This window comes from Tribolium madens, unplaced genomic scaffold (assembly GCF_015345945.1).
Source record: "Tribolium madens isolate multiple individuals breed KSU strain unplaced genomic scaffold, Tmad_KSU_1.1 Scaffold_7;HRSCAF=85;Tcas5.2_LG10, whole genome shotgun sequence".
Classification (NCBI taxonomy): domain Eukaryota; kingdom Metazoa; phylum Arthropoda; class Insecta; order Coleoptera; family Tenebrionidae; genus Tribolium; species Tribolium madens.
Genome location: NW_025401050.1, coordinates 4,314,236 through 4,341,243, shown reverse-complemented (window position 1 = coordinate 4,341,243; position 27,008 = coordinate 4,314,236). Strand labels below are relative to the sequence as shown.

General features: G+C 32.1%; 2 protein-coding genes across 4 annotated transcripts; one reads left to right on the top strand and one right to left on the bottom strand.

Annotated features, from left to right (window-relative positions):
• Positions 1-63: 63 nt before the first annotated feature.
• Positions 64-1,011, top strand: LOC123009854 (receptor-binding cancer antigen expressed on SiSo cells). 2 transcript variants are annotated; one of them, XM_044406402.1, is made up of 2 exons: positions 64-606; positions 660-1,011. In XM_044406402.1, exons 1-2 carry the CDS (start codon positions 211-213, stop codon positions 840-842), a joined length of 579 nt encoding a protein of 192 aa, XP_044262337.1. In that variant the 5' UTR covers positions 64-210; the 3' UTR covers positions 843-1,011. The 2 variants fall into 2 exon arrangements, with proteins under 2 accessions (XP_044262337.1, XP_044262335.1); XM_044406400.1 differs by having other exon boundaries at positions 65-609; positions 660-994.
• LOC123009853 (phosphoinositide 3-kinase adapter protein 1) lies at positions 941-26,168 on the bottom strand. Of its 2 annotated transcripts, XM_044406398.1 has the most exons (13): positions 26,076-26,168; positions 25,574-25,707; positions 22,707-22,996; positions 22,418-22,661; positions 5,494-5,629; positions 5,208-5,446; positions 2,825-3,297; positions 2,342-2,741; positions 2,155-2,289; positions 1,563-2,107; positions 1,366-1,512; positions 1,231-1,315; positions 941-1,179 (listed from the first exon to the last, which is right to left on the bottom strand). In XM_044406398.1, exons 2-13 carry the CDS (start codon positions 25,581-25,583, stop codon positions 1,073-1,075), a joined length of 2,811 nt encoding a protein of 936 aa, XP_044262333.1. In that variant the 5' UTR covers positions 25,584-25,707; positions 26,076-26,168; the 3' UTR covers positions 941-1,072. The 2 variants fall into 2 exon arrangements, with proteins under 2 accessions (XP_044262333.1, XP_044262334.1); XM_044406399.1 differs by lacking the exons at positions 22,418-22,661; positions 22,707-22,996; positions 25,574-25,707; positions 26,076-26,168 and adding an exon at positions 5,693-5,907.
• Positions 26,169-27,008: the final 840 nt, after the last annotated feature.

Here is a 27,008-nt window from a genome sequence, read left to right as displayed (position 1 = left end):
TTTTGAAGTTTCGTAGCAATGGGAATGATATAACCTCACTTGTCACTTTTGACACTAGTTGTTTTACTATTTTTTCGAATTTTATCGCGAAAACAAATAAAAAACGTGGGCAAAAATGCTTCTAGTAGTTTCCACAACATAACGCCACTTTAATAACCCACTTTTAATTCAGTTCAAGTTAAAAAATGTTACTCTTGTGAGACTGACAAAATGGTAGTTTCGCTTTTAGTTAATAAAATAAAACACTTGGTTTTATTCTTTGTGAGTGTATTTAAACGCGCTTTGTGTTGTTTTCGACGTCGTCGTCGTGTGTCCGTAGATTCGGTGCCGTTGACTCATGTCGGAGTCGTTTCAAACCAGAAAGAAAACTGGGCTTGGGACGATAAACCCGACTATTCCGAGCCAAAGACAGTTCAAGATCACATTGAACTGTACAGAAAACGCAAAGTTGACGCTCAGCAGCAATCCGAAGTGCCGGCAGAGGAACGCCTTGACTTTTTCGAAGACATGGCCCCAAAAATCACCAAACAGACAAAAGTTTTTATTAAAACCGACCGGGAGGAGACAGGGCCTCCCTCTCGCTTGAATTTAATCGAGACTGTACCAGTTGTTCGTTTTTTCACATATTTAAGGCTTTAGTTTAATTGCTTGCGTTGCAGGAGTCTGGAGAGCTCCAAGAGTGGGAGGAGAACTCAGGCTGGGAAGGTGAAACCTTAGACTGGGACGCTCAGCAAGCCTTACGAGAGAAAAAAAGACAAGACAGGGAGAAGAAGCTGTGGGAACAGCAGCAGAAAAGACAGGAGAAAATCAACCGGGCTCTGGGGGCCCGCATTAGCACATAACGTTAGTTTAAGCCAAATTGATAAATATTTTCGTGAAATAAAGTTCGAATATTCCAAAAAATTGTATTTGCATTTATTATAAAAATGTACAAAATATAAATTTAACAACATACAAATCGTGGAGCATAAAATATAACAGAAAAATGAATAAATAAATATTTGAAAAAAGTTTCACATAAATATTATGTTACTAAAAATTATTGACATAAAAAATTACATCAAATCTTAGTCTATCTCTTGGTCATTACTTTGAAATTCATGTATTCGTGAGTCTCATCTTCGTCTTTGGCAGCCCCCACATTCATGTATTCTTGACCTCCAGTTTTCTCCTCAACTCCTAAAAAAACAAATAAATACCCCCACTAAAAAAAAAACAAAAATTACTAACCCGCCACTGGCAAGCCCGAGCGCGGAAACTGGATATAATACTCCTCCCCCACCGGAAGTGAGTCCGGCCTTGTGATTGGCTTCTCCTAAAAACGCACCAATAGAATCATTAGGAACAAAACGGGGCGTTACTAACCTCAATGGTTTCAAATAGTTGATTCCGATTGGAGAAAATGCCGGTTTTGACCGGTTTAGGGGCCGGAACTGGCGAATAATTTAACTCTAAGGCAGCTTTATTGAACACATTTCGGAAATCTTCTTCATTGTGACTCCCCAGCATATTCTAAACAAACACAATGTTACAAAATGGCTAAATTAATTAAAATTAAATACTTTTCGTTCCTCGTTATCGGAATGGGTCCCACTATCACCCAAACTGCACCCACTGATGGTGCTCATCCGGCCCGAGGACCCCGAACTCGACGTACTCAAACTGCTGATGGGTCTCTGGGACTGAATAGCCACGATACTGGGCGATGCCAACATGGGCGAGGAAATTTCATACTTCTCCTCCTTTGATTTGCTCCTCGCAAATAATTTTTTCACCCTTTCGAAGGGGGTCGGTTTTTTCATCGCAGCTTTCATCTCTTGTTGAATTTTCTCGTACTTTAATCTCATTTCCTTCAACTGTTCTTGTTTCTCCTTGAAAGATTTTTGCACATCGTTGCGATTTTTCCACTCCTCGACCAGTTTTTCCACTTGGGAAATTGAATGCACGTTGTTTTTGAAATCATTGATGATTTCCAACAGCTCCTTTTGGACTTTATCTTCAGTGATTTCATTGGGTGAGAATGAAGGGGTGTCAGTCTTGATTGAAGGGGCGGGGCTTTTGGCCGGTTTAGGGGCGGGTATTTCGGAGTGCTCGATGACGATTTTGACTGGAAATAAGAGATGAATTGGGGTTAGGGGCGTGGTTTGTGCTTACCGGGCGGAGTCATTGACATATAGCCACACTCACTGGTCGGCGAGTTTAACTGATCGTTGAAAAAGACGGGTCTAGGGGCGGGGCATATTTTGTACAGTTCTTCTATCTCTTTTGGAGTAATATAACTATCCTCGTCTGCAAAAAACTTGTTAATTTGTTACGAAAGAGTGTTTGAGTAAAGTTGTACCGATTTTGGCCGAATTTAAACTCATTTCTTTCAATTTTGAGTACATGTGTGTGAATTCGTTCATGTTCATGTAACCACGAAGTGTGGCTGCCAGTTCAGGATGGCCGTTAGTTTCTGCGATTTCTGCCGGAGTCATATCGTGGATATTTTTGATGTCGAAAGCAATGTCAGCTCCTGGACAGTCTAATAGTTGCAAAGCGAGTTTTTCAAATCCGAATTTTGCCGCGAAGTGGAGCAGAGTGGGGTGTTCCTCGTGACTGTGCTTATGGGCGGGTAGGGAAGCGGCAAATGGCGTGTCGTGATTGGCTAAGAGATTGAAATGCGCTGGAAGATTCCTCTGGAAGGCCTGGAGAAGCCAATTATCCAGTTGCTCGCGACTGGACGGGTTGAAACCCAAAGTCTGTAACATTAGAAATGTGGGAAGTTGTAACTTCTGCCCGATTTGCTTTTGTTTGAAGCTTTAAAAGCACTTCAAAGCTTTACCTGACACATAAACTCGATCGGATTATTAGTGAGGCGTAAAATTTGTTCAAGCTCTCTGAGTCTGCTCTCGCACTTGATTGGACGACTGCCCACGATGCTGCCATTTTTTTCAACGAGAATGTTGACGATAGCTGTGACTTCGGTCAGGTTATTTGGAACGGAGATTTTGATGGTGTAGGGATTGCGTCTTTTTACGGTCTTCACTTCGAAGATTTCGTTATTGCGTTCGATGGAAACCTTCAAAATGTCCTCTTTTTGCAAGGGGTAGGTCAGGAGGATGAAAACGCTGTTCTGGCCTTGGCGGATCTTCTTCGGAGAGACGGAAAAATACGACTTTTCTTGAGTCACCGAAGTCTGCAGTTTCCAAATTCGAGACAGGATTGACATCGCATGACCCAGAAACTCCTTGGTGAAGTTTTCGTCTTGGTCTTGACCCACGCCCAGTCTTTGCCATTGGAAATAAGTCGGGAAAGCTGCAAAAAAATCCTCAATTCAGAAAAAGTTTCGAAAGCTCTTTTTGATTCCTCCTCCTTAATGATAGTTCAAGAAAAATATTTAATCATTAATTAAAATTAATTGTTGTCTATCAAAGTGGACCTGACAATATACTTGGATTGAAGATTTGTAAATGTTAAAAATGTAAAGACTTAAGTTCCACTGTACGAGTATGATGAAATAAATTGAATTACTTGAATTCTTGTTTCTACTTCAAAATTTTAGTGAGAAAACTTGACTGAACATATTTTCTTACATTTTATAATTCAGTTGTTTAATTGAACTCGCCTTTCAAAGGATTAAAATAGGAAGCAAATTATAATTCTCAAGATATAAAAAAATTATTATGCCTTGTACTGTAAAATATACCTATCAAAGTGCAATCAGTTTTTATATCAAACGAAAAAATTACATTGTTAAATTTCGGAGAAAAAATTTATCAATTGTCAATCTTTATCAGTCAAATCATGTTTATAATAAAGATAAACTATATCTTGCAATAATTAGTTTAAACAACAAAATTTTATACTTTATGTTTATTTAATTAAAGTTAACATAAAGAAACCTACCCAAAAACCTACATTTTCAGAAACATATTACCATCATGAAACTTAAAAAAAAGTTTTACCTTAAGGCCGCTGTTAGACAAGGATATACAGTGTGCGCCAGAACTCGCGCCCCAGAGTAAAATGTCATTTAAGGTAAGATACCAAGAACATGGGAAAAAATTCTGGCTATAAAAACTTCGACGTTATGAGAGTCTAAATTTTACACTTTGACTCTATTTATTTCTGTTGGAAAAATAATTTTCTAAGTTTTGCTACAGGCTATTAGAAGAGGAACAAGGAAGCTGTATCCTAAATTGTAACTCTGTCTAATGTTATTTGTGGCTTTTATTGGTAAAATTTCATTACCTTCACTAAATAATTATAAAAAAAACATATACAAGATCATCAGTATCATTAAATAAATAGACATAAAAAATGTCAAATAATTTTGACAGAAAATAAGTAGAATAAAAACACTATAAATCCCAAAAAATATACAGAAATATACAGAACTCGTGCCCTAGAGAAAAATGTAAGGTAAGATACCAGGAACATGAAAAAATGTGAAAAAAATTGTATTTAAAAAAAATTAAAAATTATGCGAGTTTAAGTTTTGCACTTTTGGCTCTATTTATTTCTGTTGGAAAATAATTTTTCATGTTTTTTGCTGCAGACTATTAGAAAAAGACACAAAAAAGCTGTATCCTAAATTGTAACTATGTTATTTGTGGCTTCTATTAGCAAAGTTTTTGTACCTTTACTAAATAATTACGAAAAAACATACAGAGTGCGGCAGAACTCGCGCCCCAGAGAAAATTCTATCTATAAAAATTTTAAGTTATTAGAGTTTAAATTTTGCACTGTGATTCTATTTATTTCTGTTGGAAAATAATTTTCCAAATTTTTTTGCTACAGACTATTAGAAGAGGAAATAAGGAAGCTCTATCCTATATTGTAACTCTATTTAATGTTACATTTTGGATTTTATTGACAAAATTTTTGTACTTTTACTAAATAATTATGAAAAAACATATACAAAATCTCAAGATCACCAGTATCATTAGATGCACATAAAAAATGTCAAATGTCAAACAATAAATGTCAAAATTTTTTGACAGATAGAATTTTTTAATAATTTTTTTCATGTTCCTGGTATCTTATCTTACTTGAAATTTTTCTCCGGGGCGCTAGTTCTGACACAACCTGTATAAAAGTATATTAACATACAGTTACAAAAGGCATTCAAGCAAGAATTGGCATTCAACAAGTTGGTTAACAGTCTTGTTAACGAGGCAAAATAGAAAAAAATAATTAACCTTGTTTACGAATAAAAAACCTACTTTTCTTGTGGATTTCGGTCAAGTCACTATCGGAGACCCCCAAAAGTAGGGCTAGAGTCCGATCAGCGAGGAGCAATTTCCCTAATTCGGAGCACTTGTCCGGATATTCGGCCACAAATTCCAGAAAATTTGGACAAAGTATAACTAGTTGTAGCTTAACATTTGTTGCTCGTTCGGCGACGATTTTTGGGTCTTCCTTGGGGTCGGAAAGGCAGTCTTCTACTAGCATATGCTGAATTCTGTAAAACTCAATTAGAGGAGATTTCGTTTCGAAAAATTGACTCACTTGAAGGGCTTTTTGTTCGCTTTGCTCAACTGTTGAAAATAGTTGGTGAAATACTCGGCCCAGAGATTCGCAGCCTCGCTTCCTTTGAAAGACACTATGAGGATGTCGTCCATGTTTGCCGGCTTTTTGATAGGTGCTGTAACAATTTTTATTTAATTTTTCGCTCATAAACCTTGAGGAAAAATTCACTCTGACTCACTGGGTTTATAACAATGATAATATTCCGACTCATAATCGGAGTCTAGCTCTTGTTGCATTGTTGAGCCACTCCTAGCAACCCTTACAACCCTTTTACAGTCTGACACACACAATACTCATCACGGTTTGAATGCGACTAGAACGTTTTGTCATAAGGAAGTACCGACCTACGAGATAACGATAAGTCAAAGCCGTATTGCCGATAAATGCTGCACTTTGAAAACTCTATGTTAATGACTGAGCCATACAATAGTCGTGCGTCATAAAAATTCATGCGGTTTTCCCCCCGACATAAATAGATGCCATTTTCGGGTAAAAAACGCGTGTCTTGAATCGGGGGTGTGCTATTTTTAGTGAGGCCACTTTCGAGGTAGGTACGCAACGGTTGCATTTGGGGACCGAGACAAGGTCACGTGATCCGGGATTTTACCCATTTTTATCAGAAAATAAAAGTCATTAAAATCGTTGTTTACGCTAATATCAGATATTTACATGGCGATTTTGGCAGTTGAGGCGCCCGTAATGCAATAAATTCTGATCCAAAAGCGGCATTTTTTTATAGCTTGACTCAAACGGTCAGTTTTGGAAGGAGGAAAAAAATTACTAAATATTTAGTGGAGTTGGAGTGGAAATATTCCGTTGTTTATGGTGAGACTATTAAAAATGTACGTTACTGCTTGTTCGACTCGGAGCGTATATAAATACACATGTTTCAATAGAAATCGTATAATAAAAATTATTATCTTATCATGTGTACCAATAAGGGCTTGTTTAGGTAGCTTGTAATTGATGTTAAAACTTGGAAAACAAATAAAAGTGAATGTAAAAGGATAGAGAAACAGCATATAATAAATAATTAAAAAACAAACTTGTAAAGTCTGCCGAAAGATATATCGTGTTTATAACCTGTTGTGTTATAAACTTTTTTTTATTACTTTTATTTATATTTTTCCATTTATTGGGGTTTGCGGTGAGACCTTCATAAAAATTAGTGAAAGTTAAATACCGGATTAAGTTTTAAACACGATATATCTTTTGGACTTTTGGCAGACTCTACTTGATAAAATGGTATTAACATATTATAGGTACAGGCTGCTTTGAAAGAATAGACAAAATTTCTCAGGATGTCATCATGACATACAGAACAAAAAAGTTTTAAACATTTTCGTAACTCGTGTTTACAGAGGCTGGTTTACAGACAATGAAATTGTAGCCATTGCTAGGTATAAATTAAAAAGACAATAATATTCAAAAGAAAATTGTGATAAATAGCAACTCAAATTAGTGCGGTAATCAAAATTAAAAACTTTATTATTAAAAGTAAAAAAAATACAAATACACTGCAAAGAACAACAAAAATATAATACAAAATTAACACTACAAAGAGTAAATGAAACGGAAGTACATTTATCACCAAAAAATGTCATATTCTGCTGGATTTACTTGACATCCTCACAAAGTTTAAATACAAGCATTTTACTTTTATTTTTTTAAGATGTTTCACGTAATTTTCGTCAATGGTCAAAAAAATACAATTAACTATTTTCTTCCTTTTCTTGTCCTGAAGATGCGAAGATGCCCTTTACAAAAGCGGGTGAAACGTCTTCAAAATTATTTTTGAAAATCCTTGGTAGTGGTTGCAATATTTCATTAACTAAATTATTTATTTTCAAAAACAATTATCATGTATTCAAACAACGGAAGACTGAATATTATTCTAATCACTAAAAAAGAATGTTGCTATTAAATATTATTAATTATTTAAAGGGTGTACAAACTACAAAAAACTATGCATTTTAATTGCATTTACAGGTGCAAGCCTTGTATATTACCTTGCATATTACTTATGATTTCCGATGCTTTAATGAGCCATTTCAACACCAATTCGGATGCTGAAATAGACTATTCTAGTACAATTTACTTTCTATAGGTTGGTAATGGTGATTTTCAGCGGCGTTTTGAGCGATTTCTCTTATTTCATGTGCTGTGCAAAAATTCCTAAATTTTGAAAAATTGACTTTTATATTAAAAAAAGATGTAAAACGCACAAAATATAAAAAATTGCCTAAAAAACTTTATTTCTCATTTCTCTTACGAAACGCGTTCTTTAATATACTATTCCAATATTTTTTTTATTATATTTATTATGATTTGACATAAAAAGACAATTTAAAAGTGTGTTAGATAAAAAAAATTGTAATTTTATTAAACGGGCTTTTTATTTTAGCTACTAGTTACAACGACTAGAAATATTTCTTAACTAAAAAATTATGTACATACAAGGTTAGTCACGAGAGGGTTATTTCTGAATTTGTTTTTGCCGCAACCCATTATACATATTGCAACAACTTCTTGATTTCAAATTTTGAAAATAATTATAACTAAATCCACGATAGCTGTTATTAGTCTTGTCTCTGTGACATTATAGTAAAAAAATTATCTCTCAAACGATGCGACATGTTTTGTTTTGTTTACCAACCGACTAGGCGCATGTTTAGAAGTCGATGGTAGACACTTCAAACACCTTTTATATTACATTACATATATTGTTAATTTATATGTTGAATTTTGATTAAATATAGGTTATCTGTCAACCTGACATTTCTGGCAAATTTATCCAACTTACTTTGATTTGTAATTTTAAAGAAATAACATATTTAATTTAGTAGTTTGTGAGATTGGTATTGTTGGTTGCGGCAAAAAAAATTCAGAAATAACCCTCCCGTCAATAACCCTGTATATTAAATAAAAAATATTTGAAAATTTCTTAACTAGACTACAACATCCCAATCTTAATACAGGGCGAATCAGATAAGATAATGAGGCTGACGATCTGGCGATGTAACCCAAAAAACAAATTTCATTTACGTTTTGATCAAATTTTAATTACGATTTGCATTTGCAATCCAAGTTATCTTATGTTGCTCTGATAGTGCTTTGACAAGCAATTTATGATTCACAAAAAAACTGTTTGCCTACCTTTAATGTTTCATTGTTTCATACATTTTGTATTGAGTTTACACCGAAAAGACTTCTCTAATTTCTCTATCATTCCGCGAGAACTAAATAGCACTAATAAATCGTTCTCTGCACTGATGTCAGAGTGACACAAGATGATAACTTGGATTCAACTTGCAAATCTTAATTGAAATTGGATCAAAGACGTAAATGAAATTTGTTTTTTGGGTTGCATCGCCAGATCGTCAGGCTCATTATCTTATCTGAATCGCCCTGTATGTATTTCAATTTCGCATTATTGTATTGATAAAAAAATATTGGAATATCCTGTAGAATTCCATCATGGTGGCACATCCAGAAAATCAAACTAAAACATCATGTTTCAAATAGTGGGGAAAGAACGTCCTCAGATCCAAATAACAGGGTTGAAAATTAAATGGAGGAAAACTTGAAGGAACTTGAAGGACTGTTATGCGTAACAGTCGTTTTAATTCCCTCAAGTTATTCTCTAGTTAATTTTCAACCCTGTTGCATCATGTTTAAACACAGTTAAATTATTATTATTCTTCGACACTGTCAAAATTTACGATTTTTCTCCCGTGTAAGGAAGTTTTGACAACTGTTTGGCATTTCTCAATTCGAAACGTCAAATTCTTTTTAACAGATTTAAAGTAAGTTTAAGCCTTGTTGTCTAATTCGAATAAACAACTATTATATGTTTGAATAATTGCCTCCAAATTAAAAAAAAATTATTTTATAAAAGCTAAAGAGGTGTTAAACCAGATATTCGACTTCGGAATAAATAAATATCACGGAAGACATAAAAAATATTGATTAAAAACTTTTTACAAATATTTTCCGCAAAAAAATCTACTTACAATGACTAGTAAGTCGCAATCTTTAATCAGGCCGTGCTAAACAATGACATATAAACAGTGTTTTTAAGATAAATAAAAAAAAATAACAGACAGTAAACAAAAATTTACTTAAAAAGTTGTCACTCTCTCTTGGTTTCGCCTCAAGCTTCAAACAAGTTCTGAGAAATTAATAAAAGCTAAGGAGGTGTTAGTTAAACCAAATACTCGACTTCGAAATAAATAAATAGAAGACAGAAAAAAATATTTAAAAACTTTTTTCAAATTTTTTCCGTAAAAAAAATCTACTTATAATGACTCTAGTGAGTCGTAATCTTTAATCAGGCCCTTGGTAAACAATGACATATAAACAGGGTTTTTTAAGATAAATAAAGAGAGAAAATAGGTAACAGACCAGTAACGAGAATAAAAATTTACTTAAAAAATTGTAGTCAGATTGTCACTCTCTCGGCTTCTCCTCAAGCTTCCTCTTTCTGAGAAATTTAGTGCCCAATAACTTGTTTTAGCGACTGAAAAACGTTATAGTAAGAAAATGAAACGAACCGTTTCTCTCTAACACGATCCTTTTGTAAAAATAAACAATTCTGCGGAAGTATTTCAGAAAATAAGCAAACTCACTTTTTACAAATTTTGCTTCTTTTCACGGCACCCTGTATATTCGCGAAAACTCCCACCCAGCCAACTTATCGATCGTTTGGCCGAGTTCTAGTTTCCGCGAACCGATCCTGAAAGCCTCTGAACGTGTTAAATGTCCTTATCACATTCCTCTTCTTCAGCCACATGCACAATCGTGTTAAAAAATCCAAAGTAAACTCCACATCCGGTATGCATCCGAAGCTTCCTTCATCCGTTTATTTGAACTTTCATTCCGGAATATTGAACCATGTGCCTTGTCATAATGTTTAATTTGTGACATTATAGTCACGTGCCACCGGCGTTGTTAACATTATAAATATGAAAAGCGGGGTTTAAAAATAGAAGAGGGCAACATACGGAGCGCTGTGGATAATAAGCAGGTGCGAGATTTCTCCGGGATATCGCTGAAAAATGTTTATACGTGAGATTTGGGTAAACAGGAGCGCACCTGTCCGCAAATATGAGGGAGTTTTTTGGGGTAATTGGGAGAATAAACAGATTTATAAGGGGAGAAGAACGATACGTTTGTCTTTCAAGCGAAAAGATATATCATGAAGGGTGAGGAATGAAGTGTCGCGTGAGTTTAATTGAGCAACGAAATGACAAATAATGCGAGGTGATGAGAAATAAGCGAGCATTGGCAGAAAAAGTAGCAGGGGTCAAAATTCCAGAATTATTCTCTGTCAGATGGAAGAAAAACTGCCAAAAAAATTAATGTTACGCCAAAATTTTGGCAAATCACAAAATTATTCTAAATTATTTAAATAGAAATCGATGTAGTTTTTTAATCAAAATACAATTAGTAAAAAGTAAAACTAAGAGATAAGTGTAAAATGATAAGTGTGACAAGAAAAATATTAACCCAAAGAACAAAAGAGAAAAATTTGATGTAATAAAAATCGCAATTTAGCAGAAACGGTAGGTCTTGCAACATTAAAAAGATATTTGTTAAAAAAAACATCAATTTATTTCTTATAGTGTTTAAAACATTTAACAAACTTGCAAATTCAACACTAAGTAATTAAACAAACGAGCAAAAAAGCCTACATAATAATGCGGAAATTGTCAGTTCTGTTTTTACCCAAAAAAAAGGCTCAAAAAATAATCTGCATTCATTTACATGCTTAGCTAAAAGTCTTTTGAATCACCCTCTATAGAACAATAAAGAAATGGCGTAAAACCAGATAAAAAAAGAAAAACAAAAAAGCTTTTTGAAAACTAGGAGTATTACTTTTTTAATAAAAATTACAAGGTAAGTAAAAATAATAAAGAAAAGTGGAAAATAATAAAAACAAGAGTGAAATAAGTTGAAAGGGAAAAATGTGCAAAACTATTATTTTATTTTTTAAAATTAATGGAATAGAATGAAATAATAGGAACAGGTAATAACTAGAAGTATTATACAAAATAATCAACAGAATAAAATCACTATAAATCCGAAAAAATATATGTATATATTTATGTATATTGAATAATAAAAATCACAAAATCGTATGAAAAAAAGAAGAAATTAAAAAAGCAAAAGAGTAATGAGAAATTGTAGATTAAAAAATATGTACAAAGTGAGTAAGCTAGGAATAGTTATTTATTATACAATACGATAAAATTGTATTTTATCTTTGAGAGCAATTTGGCGTCAAGGCGTCAGCCGAGACGCTAATATGCTCGAAAAGATAATGAAAATTTTATCGTCGTGTACAATATAAAATTTTATTCAATCAAAGAGTAAATGAAATTCAATTTTAACATAGAGGATTGAATAAAAAAATTACAATCAATATTTAATTTGATTTAATTCTAAAACTAAACTTTTTAAAAATTACTGGCTGTTTATTAATAAATAGAAAATATAGAATAATTTTTAAACAGTATCAACTATCGATTTCAGAAGTAATTGTCTTATTGTTAGCCATCTAAGGTTGGATTGTTTTCAGTTACTTCTAGAACATTCTGTATATGTGACTTTTCTTTAAAAAATAAATGTTAACTAATTATTGCTAGAAAATGTCCCATATTAAAAGTAAAGTAAGTTTATGTTCGTTAAAAATACAAAAACAAAAAAATCTAAAGAAGAATGTTGTAATGAGTAAGTTTTATTTTATTCAACCTCAAAGCTTTCAAGATATTGAAATTATTATTTAAAAAAAAATGTTAATGTTATAAATGTTAATAAATTAGTTCAATATAAATTCGAATATATTTACACACATATTATCAATAATTAGAAATTTTCGCTGCTGGAAATTTTAAATAAATATTTCAAAGCCATTTCAAGCCACATAATATACATTTTATAATTTAACAATAAACAAAAACACTTTTGTCATGTATACGGGGTGCGCCAGAACTCGCGCCCCAGAGAAAAATGCCATAAAAGGTAAAATACCAGAGACATGAAAAAAATGTTAAAAAAATTTTATCTATAAAAATTTCGAAGTATGAGAGTATTTTGCAGTTTGACTATTTATTTCTGTTAGAAAAATAATTTTTCAAGTTTTTTTGCTACAGGTTATTAAAAGCGGAAACAAGGAATCTGTATCCTAAATTGTAACTCTGTTTAATGTTATTTGTGGCTTTTAGTGGCAAAATTTTTGTACCTTTACTAAATAATAATAATAAAATATATACAAGATTATCATTTATCAGTATCATTAAATAGACATAAAAAATGTCAAATGTCAAAAAATTAATGTCAAAAATTTTTGACAGAATTTTTTAAATTTATGTTCCTGGTATCTTATCTTACCTGATATCTATCTCTGTGAGTTCTGGCGCACCCCGTTTATTTACATTTAAATTAGGTGGTTAAATTTAAGATAAAGTCAAATAATAAATTTATGATAATAGTAATTATGAATAAATTTTCTTGAAAACCTAAAAAAAATCGTTTAAAATAAAAAATATTGCCTTATTAATTATAAATAATAATTTTTAGTTGTCATTTTTAAATGCTTTGCGGGTAAAATAGTTTTATTCAAAAATTTCTGGAATTTTCCAAAATCAAAAATTAAATTTTGTGTCTAAACCTCGGTGGCCCAAAAGCCATCCGGGCCCTAATTATGAACAAAAATTAAGTTCTTTTAAAACATTTCTACATTAAAAAAATACGTAAACAATGATGACGTTAAAAATAGCAAATTTAGTCATAAATAAAGCTTATTACCGAGCGTCAAGCGAAAAACTTCTCGTTGCCATAAAGTTGTCTTTGCGTCCGATGTAATTTCACTTGTCAGTCCCTCCCTCGAAACTTTTCCCCATAAATAAATTTACAACAGCTAATTAAATATAAGCAAGTTCCGTTTGAAACAAACAAAATCCGTATTATAATAGCCTAGTGCAAGTCATTTGTTAACCTGAGACGCCGGAAACAGGCGTCTCGACGCTCTTCTTCCCGTCGAAAATCACCTAAAACTACATCGACCGATAAAAAACCTCCGAAAAAACTCCAACCCCACAAATTACCTCGTTTCGAAATATATTTTGAATAACAAATTTCGGCCCCTTTGAAGCAAAGGGATACTAACTTCATGTTTATTCATCGAGATAAAAAACTAAGGACGAGATTAGATAAAAGGCGTTGTGACAACTTAATGATTTCTTTTCAGTTGTGATAAGTGAATCTCTGCCGATCAAGACAATAATGAGTCGGTGGCAAGTGTTGCACACGTGGCAAGCTTCCGGTTTGACATGAGACGATGGTAATGCTGGGAGTGACGATGGGTACAAATATTTGACCACTGCCACAACGGGAAGGGGAATTTTCCGAGACGGAAAAATATCAACATTGCCACAGGTGGAAAGTAATTAAATAATTACCGTTTCATTTACATTACACGGTTTTGACTCCATTTTTGGGAGCGCCGGAAATGACGACTGTTTATTTTATTTACAGTCGAACATCAGTACAGAGGATAACGCTGGCAACAATAGCTTCAAGTTCTTAAGTCAAAACAAGAGTAAAAATGTAAAATGTTTTTGCTTTTTAATCAGTAGTTTCAAATGCTGTATGAAAATTTAAAGAAAATAAAGCTAGGCCTATGGTCGAGTCGATGTTTATTTCGTTATTCACTTGAAAAAAAAGAGGATTTAGAGCTAGATGAAAATGTAACAAATATTTTTGATTCGGGAAAAAATTGAAAGATTTGATTCAAAAATTAATTTTGTAATGTTGCATTTCGTTTTTTTTATTTTTTTAAACCTTTTATCATTATGACATATTAGTTATCAGACATTTATGTAACAACTAAACAAACCTATACTTATGCCGACTCGCGTAAGTTTTCACATACTTATAATTTTTAAAAAATTGAAATTTTTTCTTAAACATTTTGAATTTCAGTTGGTGTACTACATCACTTAAACTAGGGTTTGTTTAGTTATATTTCTAAAAATTTAAAAAATGTACAAAAGTATGATTTAAAATCCCTTGTAGAGAACACAGAAAATAAAAACTTTCACTTTTCTGTTTAGTAAATTACATTATTATAAAATGAGAGTGAATATCGAAATGTAAATAGAGGTTATCGTAATGTATTTTTTTCACTAGAATAGTTGTAAAAGGCACTATTATTTAGTTTGTGGAGAGGTTGTGAAGTTGTTTTTCTCTCCTACTGGTCAATAATCATATTCATTATAGACCAAGAGCAACAATGGATTAGAGGTAGGTAAATAAAATAAAAATGGAGGGTATTCCATTGATACAAATATGTCTAGAATATTATTATTTAAAACTATTATCATCACAAGTATTTATAGTAACATTCAAAATCAAATTAAAAAGACTTAGGTAATCCCACCTCTAATTTTTCTCCCTATATCAAAACTGTCAAAACAACAAATTGGTTTATGTGGAAATAGTACCCGTAGTAGGGCAAATTTTAACACTTTATCTACTAATTTTAGTAGATAAAGTAGTTTTTTATCGTCCAGTGAAATAAAGTAATTTTTATCTACTGTTTATATTCAAGAAATTCTGGTGGGTGAGTACAAAATAAAACGAAATATTATACACGACGATAAATTGTTTATCTACTCGTGAAAAAAGTCCATTCGTGACTTCGTCACTAGTGAACTTAACCTTTTCACTCGTAAATAAACAATTTCTTTATCGTCTTGTATAATAAATAACTAAAAATAATTATTAAACAAAAATAAAAGCAAAAAAAAGAAAAAGAAGGCACAGACCAGAATAAAGTGCAGAACTAGAATAATAATAATAAGTAGATAAAGCTACGAATAAAAAAATTGTTATTGACTAGAATGCATTAATTAAAATACTCATAGGTAATTAATATTTCATTCATAAGTGATAATTTCTATTGCTGTTTTGAGACGTTTATATATTTTTTTATTTACATATATTTACTTGTTTGAAACACTATTTATAACATTGTTGTTTTTTTCTCTTTTTCTCAATACTGTCTATTCATATTTTGATGTACATCTGACAACTAGGTACGTGAATACATAGTCCTTTTTAGATTTAGATTTTGTTCCAAGGGTTATATTAAATTATATATTGCACTCATGTGTCATTAGCATTAAAGATACTTAACCAATAAATAACTATAATTTGACTAAAAAATAAAGAAACATTCAGTTTTAATTTCTATTTCCCAGTTTGTTATAAATTAAAATCTCGTATTTGGTAATAACCAACATACTCCAAGCGTTCTAAATTAAAAACGAGATAACCCATACTCAAGCCAAGAGCTTTTTATTTAGAGCCCGCAAATCACAAACAATATTAATTTTCAAACGTGATTTAATAAATTCAAAAACATAAAACTAGATTTTTCGAAATAAAATAAAATTATAGCTTCAAACTAGATTAGAGAGCTTTAAACAGCTTTTTCATCAAATTTCAAATAATCCTTTGCTTTTATTAAAAACACTTGTGCATCCTGAATCATTTCCGACATGCATCAAAAACAAACAAAATATGCGATTATCATAAACACAAGTGTGTAATCGCAAAAACAACAAAAGCAGTAATTTATAAACAGCATGAAAAACTCGCATTTTTCCCCATTTGTGATATCTGAAATTCCATCTAAAATTACAACTAGTCATAAGTTTGTATTTTCACTGATTGATGAGACAAAGCTGACAAATATGAGGTTTTCATTCTGTTGCCAATTACTTTTGCTTTTGACAAGGTGCAGAAAATTTAATTTTGTTTTATTTCTTAAAGGCTGTATTAATTATCTGCGGACACATAAAAACGTCAGTTTGCGTCAATAGAGGTTTTATTACAAATGGCGGCGATAATAATAAAACACCCGGTGTATGCGATAAAAATAAATTAAATAGAGTTATATTCTGTGGTCCAATTTTTATGTTTATTTTCTAAATGTAAATACCGCATCTAAATATAAAAAGCTGCTTCCTGTATCGACTAATGTGTTTGAGTAAAAATGTTAGTATTAGATCCAACTCCTAGATTAGGTATTTACCAACAACAAATTACTCATCGCTGAAATTCCAAGACACTTTCTGCATGGCAATTTTTTCGAATTTATTTCACTGATCCCAATGTCAGACTTGAGCCTCTCTAGGCCCAAAATCTCAAATTTAACTTGTCAAACACTGTTTCATCCTCGTCGACATGCCAAGAACACGTTTCCAATAATCCACCGTCATTAAAAATATTCGGTTTCGGTGTAAAGTTACTTCTTTGAAATTGGCAAAAACCATCACTAATTGCAACCTTAAACTCTTCCCTCGCCCAAAAATTCGCTTTTTTCGCGCCGAAAAACCCATCAATGACGGGCCACGCCCGACTTTTGTTGGTTTTGGGTCCGATGAATGAAAAAACTTATTGATTTTGTGTCACCGAATTCCGAGAAATCGTAATGATTTGGAAAAGATGCGCTCCAGATGTTCCAACTATCCATTTGACCTGCGATGTTTAGGAGTTTCTGGCCAGATGTAGGTAGTGACGGGGACAAAAACAGGGCCGAAGCTCGACATGACGCCACTTTTGACATTACACAGGCTTTGGGCACTTGAAGTAAATTTAAAACGTGAATTACCTACTTGAGGCTCATTTTTCGATAGCTGGATCACCGACGGAAATAAACCATGAATCGTGAATAATTTTTTTATTCATTTGGGCATTTTTTACGATTATTTACGGAAATTTGAGCAATTGCAGAGAGTAAACATCCTGGATATGTAATCATTTTATATTCTTACAATTCGAGGAAATAGATACGAGTCTAGTTTGAATATTAAATCAGAAAACTCCGGAATTGCATTTATGGATTTTTTTTTGGTTTTGACTCCGGGATTATGGGTTTGAAGCTCAAAGAGATGAGAATAAGTTTAAAGTATGTTGTACATCTTTAGAAAATCGAGTAAGCCAACTTGTACTTGACTTGTATTTGCTCTCTGATAGTGAACTTGAAACGACATTTGTTTCAACAAAGAGAACACACTCGAATGTTATTTCCGATTTCTTATTAGACGTTCAAAAGCTGAATTGATTTACTGAAAATGTCAATAACATTCTTATTGACAAAATTATAAAGGTAAAAGAAATGAAAAAATTTCTGTTTTTATAACCTTTTTTTCTTATTTTTCGGTTTTCATTTTTCAAAAAATAAAATTTTTGTTTTCATGTTTATTAATAGTTATTTATTATACAAGACGATAAAATTGAATTTTATCTTTGAGAGCAAAGAAAAAAGAGAAAAGATAATGAAAATTTTATCTTCGTGTACAATATAAAATTTTATTCAATTCTCACAATTTTGTAGTCAATTTGGTCGATATGTATAAATATAAAAGTAAAATTCAACAATGACATCTAATGTCAAAGATCGTTAGCAACTAAGAACCGCAGATATACAACAATGGATGTATTTTTTTATCATTTAGACGATAAAATTTCATTTTAACATGAAGAAAAGAGTAGATAAAATTCAATTTTAACTTAGAGGATTGAATAATAGTTTTTTATTATACAAAACGATAAAAAAATTGTTTATCTACGAGTGAAAAGGTTAAGTTTAGTAGTGATGAAGTCACTAGTGGACTTTTTTCACGAGTAGATAAACAATCTTTATCGTCGTGTATAATATTTCGTCTTATTTTGTACTCACCTACCAGAATTTCTTGAATATAAACAGTAGATAAAAATTACTTTATTTCACTAGACGATAAATCTACTGAAATTAGTTGATAAAAGCATTCTTTAACAGTGAGTACAAAACAAAATTTATTTTTTCAATCCTCTCTTAAAAGTAATAAAAGTAATTAAAATTAAAAAAAAAGTATTAATTCTTGAAAACCATAAAACAATAAAATAAAAATGAGTAAATCAAAAGTTCATTGTGTTTACAGAAATACAAAAGTATTTTTTTTTCTCAATTTTCTGTCGTTAATTAATTTTTAAGATATGTAGTTACCAAAATGGATGCCGGACACTCTATTTATATATAATTTTTAGAAACAATTAGAATTATATTTCATAAGTAATTACAAAAAAATTATAAATATGTACTGTTTCTTTTAGTCAAAAAAAAAAAAGATTTCAGGGGGTGATTCCTTTGGTCAAAATAGGAAAAAAAAGTTTTTCTTTAAAACACAAACACAAAAAAACATTTGAAAAAATTATTCAAAAAATCCAAATCGAATTTTTTTTAAACCAGAATTAACTCAATTAACGCCTTAAATGTGTTAACCCTGAATAATTAAAAAAATAAATTAAAAACATTGTTTTATTCTTTATGCTTTTGGGCGTTCTATAACTGACTTCATTATAGTCGGTTAAAGCTTCATTGGGTTGTCGCTCATCTCATCATTTTAATTAGATCACCTTGTGTAGTTATATTTATGTAACTAATTTGGTAAATTTTGAAAAAAAAATGGTAATTGGGAGTTATTCATCAGAAATTTTTATTAAAAAATAATTAAAGCTGTGGTCAAATCATTGTCAATTCCCTCCAGACACCTCTTTTCCAAAATCCTCTATTGACAATCAAGGTAACGTTTTCAGTTTTTTCCCCTTAACTCATAAATCTCTTCACCTTCACATACCCCATTATCCTTGTCTGAGATTCGACATTTATGACAATCACAATTCGAATTCATAAGGGACCATTCAAATAATTTTAGTCACGTTTAGGGAGACAATCACACAAATTCATTCATCCTTGAAACTTATTTTTGACCCTCAACTGGAAATAGTTTTATCAACAAATCTGTCGGTCATAGAAATTGCGCTGTGTTTTTACAAAAGGAAACTCCACTTGAAAGCTGAGAGCTTTGTGCGAGATTTGCGCGTAGGGGGATTAAAGCTCGAATTATGAGGGAATTTCAAAGTTATTTCAGAAGATACCAACATAAATAACCGAGAATATGCATGTATTTGAAAATAGCCGGATTTGAGTCCGATTGAAATCAGTTGGTGGCAAAAAATCAATTATCTCTAAAATTTGATTTTTTATATGCAGATACCGGAGTCGGACTTCCGTCGCATCCTTTCGTGGAAGTAAGATACACGTGCGCAGGATGTCACGATCCAAGATGGCGGCCCTTCATCCCTAATTACCGAAAAACGTTAAAACCCTCTCAAAACTTACTTCAACAACACATCACACTCAAAACACAGCACCTGTGACCACCTTTTCAACACTGCAAAAATCGAATCTGACAATCAATCCACGTTTAATTAGGTGGGGGCGAAAATGGCCGATGGACGTGAGTGGAGGATTGATGAATACGGATATCCTCTGGTTCTTCTTGCCGTCTTAAGGAGTCGGGGCGCATATGCGGTTATGTAATTGACTAGGCAATTGAGTATATTGGCCGGAAGTGATAAGTACGTTACTTTTTACGGATAATTAATCGGTTTCCTGCGGACAATAACAAGGGAGTCTTGCATTTCCGTGAAGACAGATTTTTCGATGAATGCCAATTGGAAGATGAGGTAAATGAACCGCAGGAACTGCCTTCTCGTACTAGGATGGCTGTGTTTTCACAGTAAATAAACAAAAGAGAAATATGGATCGGGAAGTAAAGAAACGAATCAGTGTAGAATTTTTTTAATAGAACTGTTTAATAGAACTTCTCAGAATAAAAAGTAGAAACTGGTTTTGCAAGCTTAAACAGTGACCTATTTATTTAATTCCGGAACAATCTGTTTACAGGGTGCCTCTGTGAGTTGGTAAAGTCCATTATTGACCTTTAATTGTTAAAATTTGAAAAAAATTATATAGAAAATTAATAAATACTAAACTAGTGCATCGCCTGAAATTATTTTCAACTAGATATACAGCGTGTCTCGAAAAGAAGTCACGTTTTACTTATATTTTTTTAAATGAAACACCACATGTTTTTTGGCATTTCTGGATGTAGCTTTTTATACAATTATTTTAAGCTAAACTTCTATTGGTCGATTTTGCTTAGTTTTTGAAGTAACAAAAACATACTCTTTTAAAAAATGTATTACACAAAAACTAAGACAGCTAGAATTTTTTTTACAACTGCAAAGAAAGAGGTTGTACAAACTGGGACAGCCAGTAAACACAAATATTGGAACATATAAATGTGATTTTTAAATGCTCATTCACAAAACTGAATAATACATTTAAATTAATGTGAAAATAATATATGGAGATTATGGCTTAAAGCATTTTAATATTCCAATAAAAAAAATCATATTTTTAGCTTTAAATGGCAGTTAAATCATGTAATGTAAACAATTTTAACTAATTTTTGTTCATAAAACAATCTATTTTAAAAAAAATTCACTATCGAATGCAAAACATTGGTGATATTTTAGTAACACGTTTTTAAACAGTGTAATTTAATATAGTATTTCTTGTTATAAAGATCTGCAACTACATACATACTAATATTTTCAAGAATAAAGTTTCTTTCTATCTGGTTTAATTTTTTTGTGTTTATTGATCTACATCTGGTACAAAACAAGATAATCACTTAATATCATTTTTATTGTTGATTGGTGTAAGATTTGAGTTTTCCAATGGCACTGTAAGTAATTTTTAAAATTTTTATTCCGGTTAAAAAAACAATATTGATGTTGTACTTGTACATACAGAGTGCGCCAGAACTCGCGCCCCAGAGAAAAATGCCATGTAAATTAAGATACCAGGAACATGGAAAAAATGTATAAATTCTATGTATAAAAATTTCGATGTTATGAGAGTTTAAATTCTACACTTCGACTATTTATTTTTGTTGGAAAAATAATTTTCCAAGTTTTTTGCTACAGGCTATTTGAAGAGGAAAGAAGGAAGCTGTATCCTACATTGCAACTCTATTTAATGTTATTTGTAGCTTTTATTGGCAAAATTTTAATACCTTTACTAAATAATTATAAAAAAACATATTTAAGATCATCAGTTTCATTAAATATACATAAAAAATGTCAAATCTCAAAAAATAAATGTCAAAATTTTTTCACAGATAGAAATTTTTAAACATTTTTGTCATGTTCCTGGTATCTAATCTTGCTTGAAATTTTTCTCTGGGGCACGAGTTCTGGTGCACCTTGTATAGAAAACTAATAAGATAACCGTCTCCGAAATATTTAAACAGTTTACACGTTTCACTACTATGAGTCTTTTAAACTGCAATTCGCAAATTGAAATTGTCTGAAATTTCCGCGGAAATAAAAATTAAAGTTAAAAAGTTACGAAAAGATATTTGACCTGCTATTATGGGAAAGCTCCTTACAATTGCACAACTTCAAGCTAAAACTTCGCTCATAATAATGTCACATTTCTGTAGAAATAATAAATAATGCTTATGAACGAATGCAGTTTTGCAAACTTCAAAGTATGAGTGATCAAACGATTTTGCAGGTCTTTGTAAAGTTGAATAAACAAATGGGATCTTGAACTTGGATATTTAAAGGTCAATTTTGTTATAAAGGTTATTTTGGTCCTTAATTAATCAAACTATGGTTTAGTTACTCCGAAAAGTATTCGTCCTAAATTTGAAATGAGTCATTATCTTTTTTACATCTTCTCACATCTAAGCATCCCATTCATCGTTATCTCATTATTTTTAATCCCTCCGAAACATAAACTTCAACTCAATCGTCTGTTATAAACTCCAAACCCCACACGACTCTGTTTACACTCCCACCCCACAACAAACGCATTGTTTTTCCAACCATTGCAATCACAAACAAGCATTATAACAAGAGTTCGTCGTCTTAAATTATACAACGACATCATTGTCTCCATTATCAAATCACACTACATTGATAAATTGCGACTTACCTCTCGTACAACGAGGACACCGCTTCCTGGGATAAGACGCGTGTCTTAGTGCATGATCGTCGAAAATGGGGGAGTCCCCGGTGGAAGTTGCGTGAACTACGGCTTGGGGGAGGTCATCTTTGAAGCTTCGTGACGAAGAAGCCACACTCGTACTCCTTTCACGGGAGATAAATGTGCCAATGGAGTGGCGACGTTTACTGGGAGAGCAGTTGTAATAAGTCGCCGTTTCCTCGCTTAAAAACACCTAAAATCTTTGATTAAGAGCAAAACTTAGATGCGAATGACTGACCTCATCGCCTGAGAGTTCGGCTTCCTCCGAAGTGGGTAAAAGGTTGTATAAGACGTCGTGGTGCTCCCTCGTCCTCAGCGAGTTCGACCTGGAGGCCTGGTGCTTGAAGGCTATGTCTGGGTCGATGTCAGAGAGTCTGGGTTCGCCCATGATGAGGAGCTCCTGGTTGGAGTCGGCTGAGTTGGAACTCACGGATCTTAGAAATGAGCGCATGGAACGCTTGCTCTTGTCGTCCATCTTCTGGGCCCTTTTGGGCGCTTCTGCCGCCACGGAGAAGTACGAAGGGTTGTCTGCAGGTAAAACCAGCCGTGAATACTAATTCCTAGTGGTGGAGGAAGTCAAAGATCCGACAGGATGTGAGAGGTGGCGCATTTTAAGCGATTGTGTTTACTTTTGAGATGAGTTTCTTGGTAATTATTTATGCTGCGATGGTGATCGTTTGTATACGCGGCACGATGGGATGGATGCTCGATGGGAAGATGGGCAATGCACTCGGAAATAAATATTTATAAGCTTTGACAAAATTTTCACTGGCCCAATTATGTGAAATTTTATCTCTCCTATTGGCGCTTTTCCAGGACTTTCATCAGATAAATTCGTCACTCACTTTCCATTTTTATCAATGAAACGAGCTTCGGGACGAAAATTTATTTATCCCTATTATTAAATAACATACTCTATTATATAAAAAATAAATAAAAAAATTAAAAATAATTTATGAATAATGTATAATGTTTTCTTTTAATTGCGGTGGCGTCACTAGTTGTACGAAACCGCAAAATGTTTGTATCACATGCACATGTATTTACACGTGACATGGAATGTCAGAAATGTGGGGATTTATTAATTTGGGATTTGTGTGGGGGAACGATGAAACACCGGATTTTGTAGAAATCGGGAAGAATGTGTTTTCAAGCAAATCTGACACAAGACGTGCTATAAATATTTGCTATTGGAAATGTAACGAAAACAACAACAAAACAAGAAAGAAATAATAAAAATAGATATACATATTTCAAAATTTCAAAATTTAATGTTTTTGTAACAACAAAGTACCTAAAAATCAATTTTACCTTAACTTTTGAAGTATATTTTAAAAATTAATTATCTTAAATTATTACTTAAAATACCCAATAATGCTGCATTATCATAAAGTATTTTTACTTTTTTTTTTAACTCAGTCAATATGAAGAGTGTGTAATTCATATTTCTACTTTCAAACAACAAATCGAAAATATACTTTAGGTATTATTATTTTCACATAATTAAGCTTTATAATAAGTATACAGAGTGAGACGAGTTTTATAATCGCAAACAAAACATCGATTTGGAAGTTGAAAAAAGTCTTCTGATTATTTACAAAAAGCAATTTTTTGTATACGCCCCCCAAAAATAGTTGTTTTAGCAGGGACTTATTTGAGTCCCTAAAATGAGTCTTTTCAGACTCAATAAAATAGTACGTAAAATGGTTATTTTAAGTGTTCAGTACCCAAAAGACAGTTTTTCCGAACGAAAAAAACAATTTGGTTACTATGATGCCGCCTTTTTTTAATTAATAAGAGGTGTGAATTCGTTTTTTGGGAGCTTTAACAAAAAATGTTGTTTGTAACACTTACTTAAAACGTTTCTGCGGACTGCAACGATTTGACCGCAATAACTGTATTTTAGATACAAAAATAAATATATTTTAATTTGTTTAAACTGAAAAAAGTTGTTCATTTTCATTTATGTATTATTCGCCTTTATTATCATTTTGGGACAATGTATCAGCTCTAAATATATGAAAAACAAAGTAAAAACCATAATTATTAGAAAATGAGAGATATTAAATAAAAATATAAATGATTTTTTTTCCAAAATGCTAAAAGTTAAGTATGGTTTTACAGCAAAAAACTTAACATTTCTGACATAGGAAGTAACTAAAAAATCTGATTTTCATGAGACATTAGCTTTTTTGGAACTTCGATGCATAGTATTTTCTGAATTGTATCGAAATATATAATAAATAAAAAATAATTAATTACAATTTCAGTGAAACACAATTAAGTAGGTATCTACTTAGTTCAAAGAAATAAAAATAATTGAACTTTTTTTCGGCATGAGCTGCATTCAGTTGAATTGATAAAATTAATTTTATTTTTAATTTCTTTAAAAATGCAGACATCTCTTTTTAATTGAAACCATATTTTAATGTTATGCATATTTTACAAATTTAAAATTTAAGAAAATGTTAACTTTTTTCCTAATTTTACGATTGTACCAAGTTCATCCAATGACTTTTTAAAATGTTTTTTACGGCAGTGATTTATATTATTATCGATGAAAATCGGATGCAACAGTTTACGAAGACATTCATTGTGAATTACTGTCTAATTAAAGATCCGTTAGTACAAGAGTTAATTTACCAAAAGCAATTCGTTTTAACATTTAATTGATTAAAAAAAACTTCAGTATCAGCTTTTGTGCCTTCCAGTTTGTTCGTAAATAAATATTTCGACATTTCGTAAGATAATTTAAAGAAAAGAGTGAGAAATAATTGTAGAATTATCTGAAATACTTTCTAATCTACATACGAGTATGTAACTAATTAAGTAATTAATCTTAAATATTTCTTAGTAACGATAAGACATAAAAACAAAACCACACTAGTACAATTTTTAGATAAGGTAGACCAGCAATAAGAGAAATTAACAGAAAATAAGTCGTTGTTTTGTGGTATATCTAATTTAATTATGTCTTTGTCATAATTTGTGTTTTGTGTCAGATTGAACCAAACTTGCCACATCACTCCCAACAAAGCTTCTTAGTACCCATCAAATGTCCCAATAAATCCCGGAATAAAATTTAAATAGATAATTCACACGCACCAAGATCCATTGTTCCAGCTAAATCCAATCGTCTAATATTCAGGTACCTCAAGTTGGACCATCGAGGACGTGAGCGGAAATTTCATTTGTGCTTGCATCTACTTTAGGAACGCATTTATTTAAAGCTTGTAAATCTGAAACAAGAGTACAACCATTGACAATCTTGAACCGATTATATCCCCAACAATGCCTCAACTGTAATTCACTCTTTTACTTGATAATAGAGATATTCAAATAAATGCCTCTATTATCTAATTAGATATCGTGTCTAACTGCCTCTAATGACTGTCAACAAGCCGAAAACGACCCAGAATGACCAGTGCCAAAACTAATTTTAGCCCGAAAAGACACTCCATTGAAGCGATTTCATGAATCAAATTCCTGAAATCGGACCCAATTTTTGTACCACGTGCGGGTTGCTATTTTCAGACTGGTGACTTAGTCATGCGATTTGTTTATTTGCTACAAATCGACGCGATTTATCAAAATAATTGACACCTACCACTGAAAAGCTTAGCACATGACGCTCGCGCACTACTCCGACTTAAGTCGACACGAGACTGAAGCCTGCTGAAGCAACGCGAGTTTTCAGGAGTAGGGGACCAAGTTATGACAGCAGCTGAAAAAAGGGGTTTCAGGAGGGGGCACGAGCCCTTGCTGACGGCTTTATTTCGCGTGATTTATAGATTTAGAGGATTAAATCAGGGGGTTTGATCCAGGGGGGGTTGGAGGTGGAGGAGGTATTTTTAGATCGGAGGTTATTGCTGTATTTATTTTGTTTTGATGTTCGGCTCGGATTTATTACGGTTAATATAGCTACTATTAGCAATGAAAACACTGTAAAATAACACGAAGCAGAGATTGAAATTGTAAGTGGAAGGAGGAGGTTTAGGGTGTTTGATAAATGTTTTTCAGATTTTGGTATCTGTTCAAAGTACTTAATGTTTTTGATAAAAAGAGCGAGTCGGGTAAATCATCATTACAAGTAAACGTTAAATAAGTACTTAATGTTAAATATCAATTAATATGGCAGCCGAGTTGCCCCAATTTTTTTAATTAAAACTTTCGTTTAAAATGCATTGTAAAAATAAAAATAAGGAAGTATTTTATATTTCCAGAAAAATCTCAGGCTTGGTCACTAATGCTAAAGACTTCTAATTTAATCAATTTTTAACATGCTTTAAAATTAATAAAAATGATAATAGTTATTCACTGAATTATTGTACCAAATTTTTTTATTAATTTTATTATTGCCTCAATTTTTAAGAAGTAATCCCTTTCTAAGATCAGCTGAAGAATGGAGCGTGAAACATGTTGCCATTTTATTTTGAAAACCAAAACTATCTATAAAAAAGAGGAATCAACGCTTTATCTTCTTTTCTAACATGATTTTTAAAATTTTCTATTAAATATACAGTAGAAACTTGATAACTCG

Bases quoted from the DNA above. Each gene is read 5' to 3' on its own strand.
- LOC123009853 (XM_044406398.1), bottom strand. The intron at 2,742-2,824 runs GTAAAGCTTTGA...CTAATGTTACAG, and splicing joins CGATCGAGTTTATGTGTCAG to ACTTTGGGTTTCAACCCGTC. The intron at 2,108-2,154 runs GTAAGCACAAAC...TCTTATTTCCAG, and splicing joins TATGTCAATGACTCCGCCCG to TCAAAATCGTCATCGAGCAC.
- LOC123009854 (XM_044406400.1), top strand. From the start codon at position 211: ATGGTAGTTTCGCTTTTAGTTAATAAAATAAAACACTTGGTTTTATTC. The intron at 610-659 runs GTTCGTTTTTTC...CTTGCGTTGCAG, and splicing joins TAATCGAGACTGTACCAGTT to GAGTCTGGAGAGCTCCAAGA.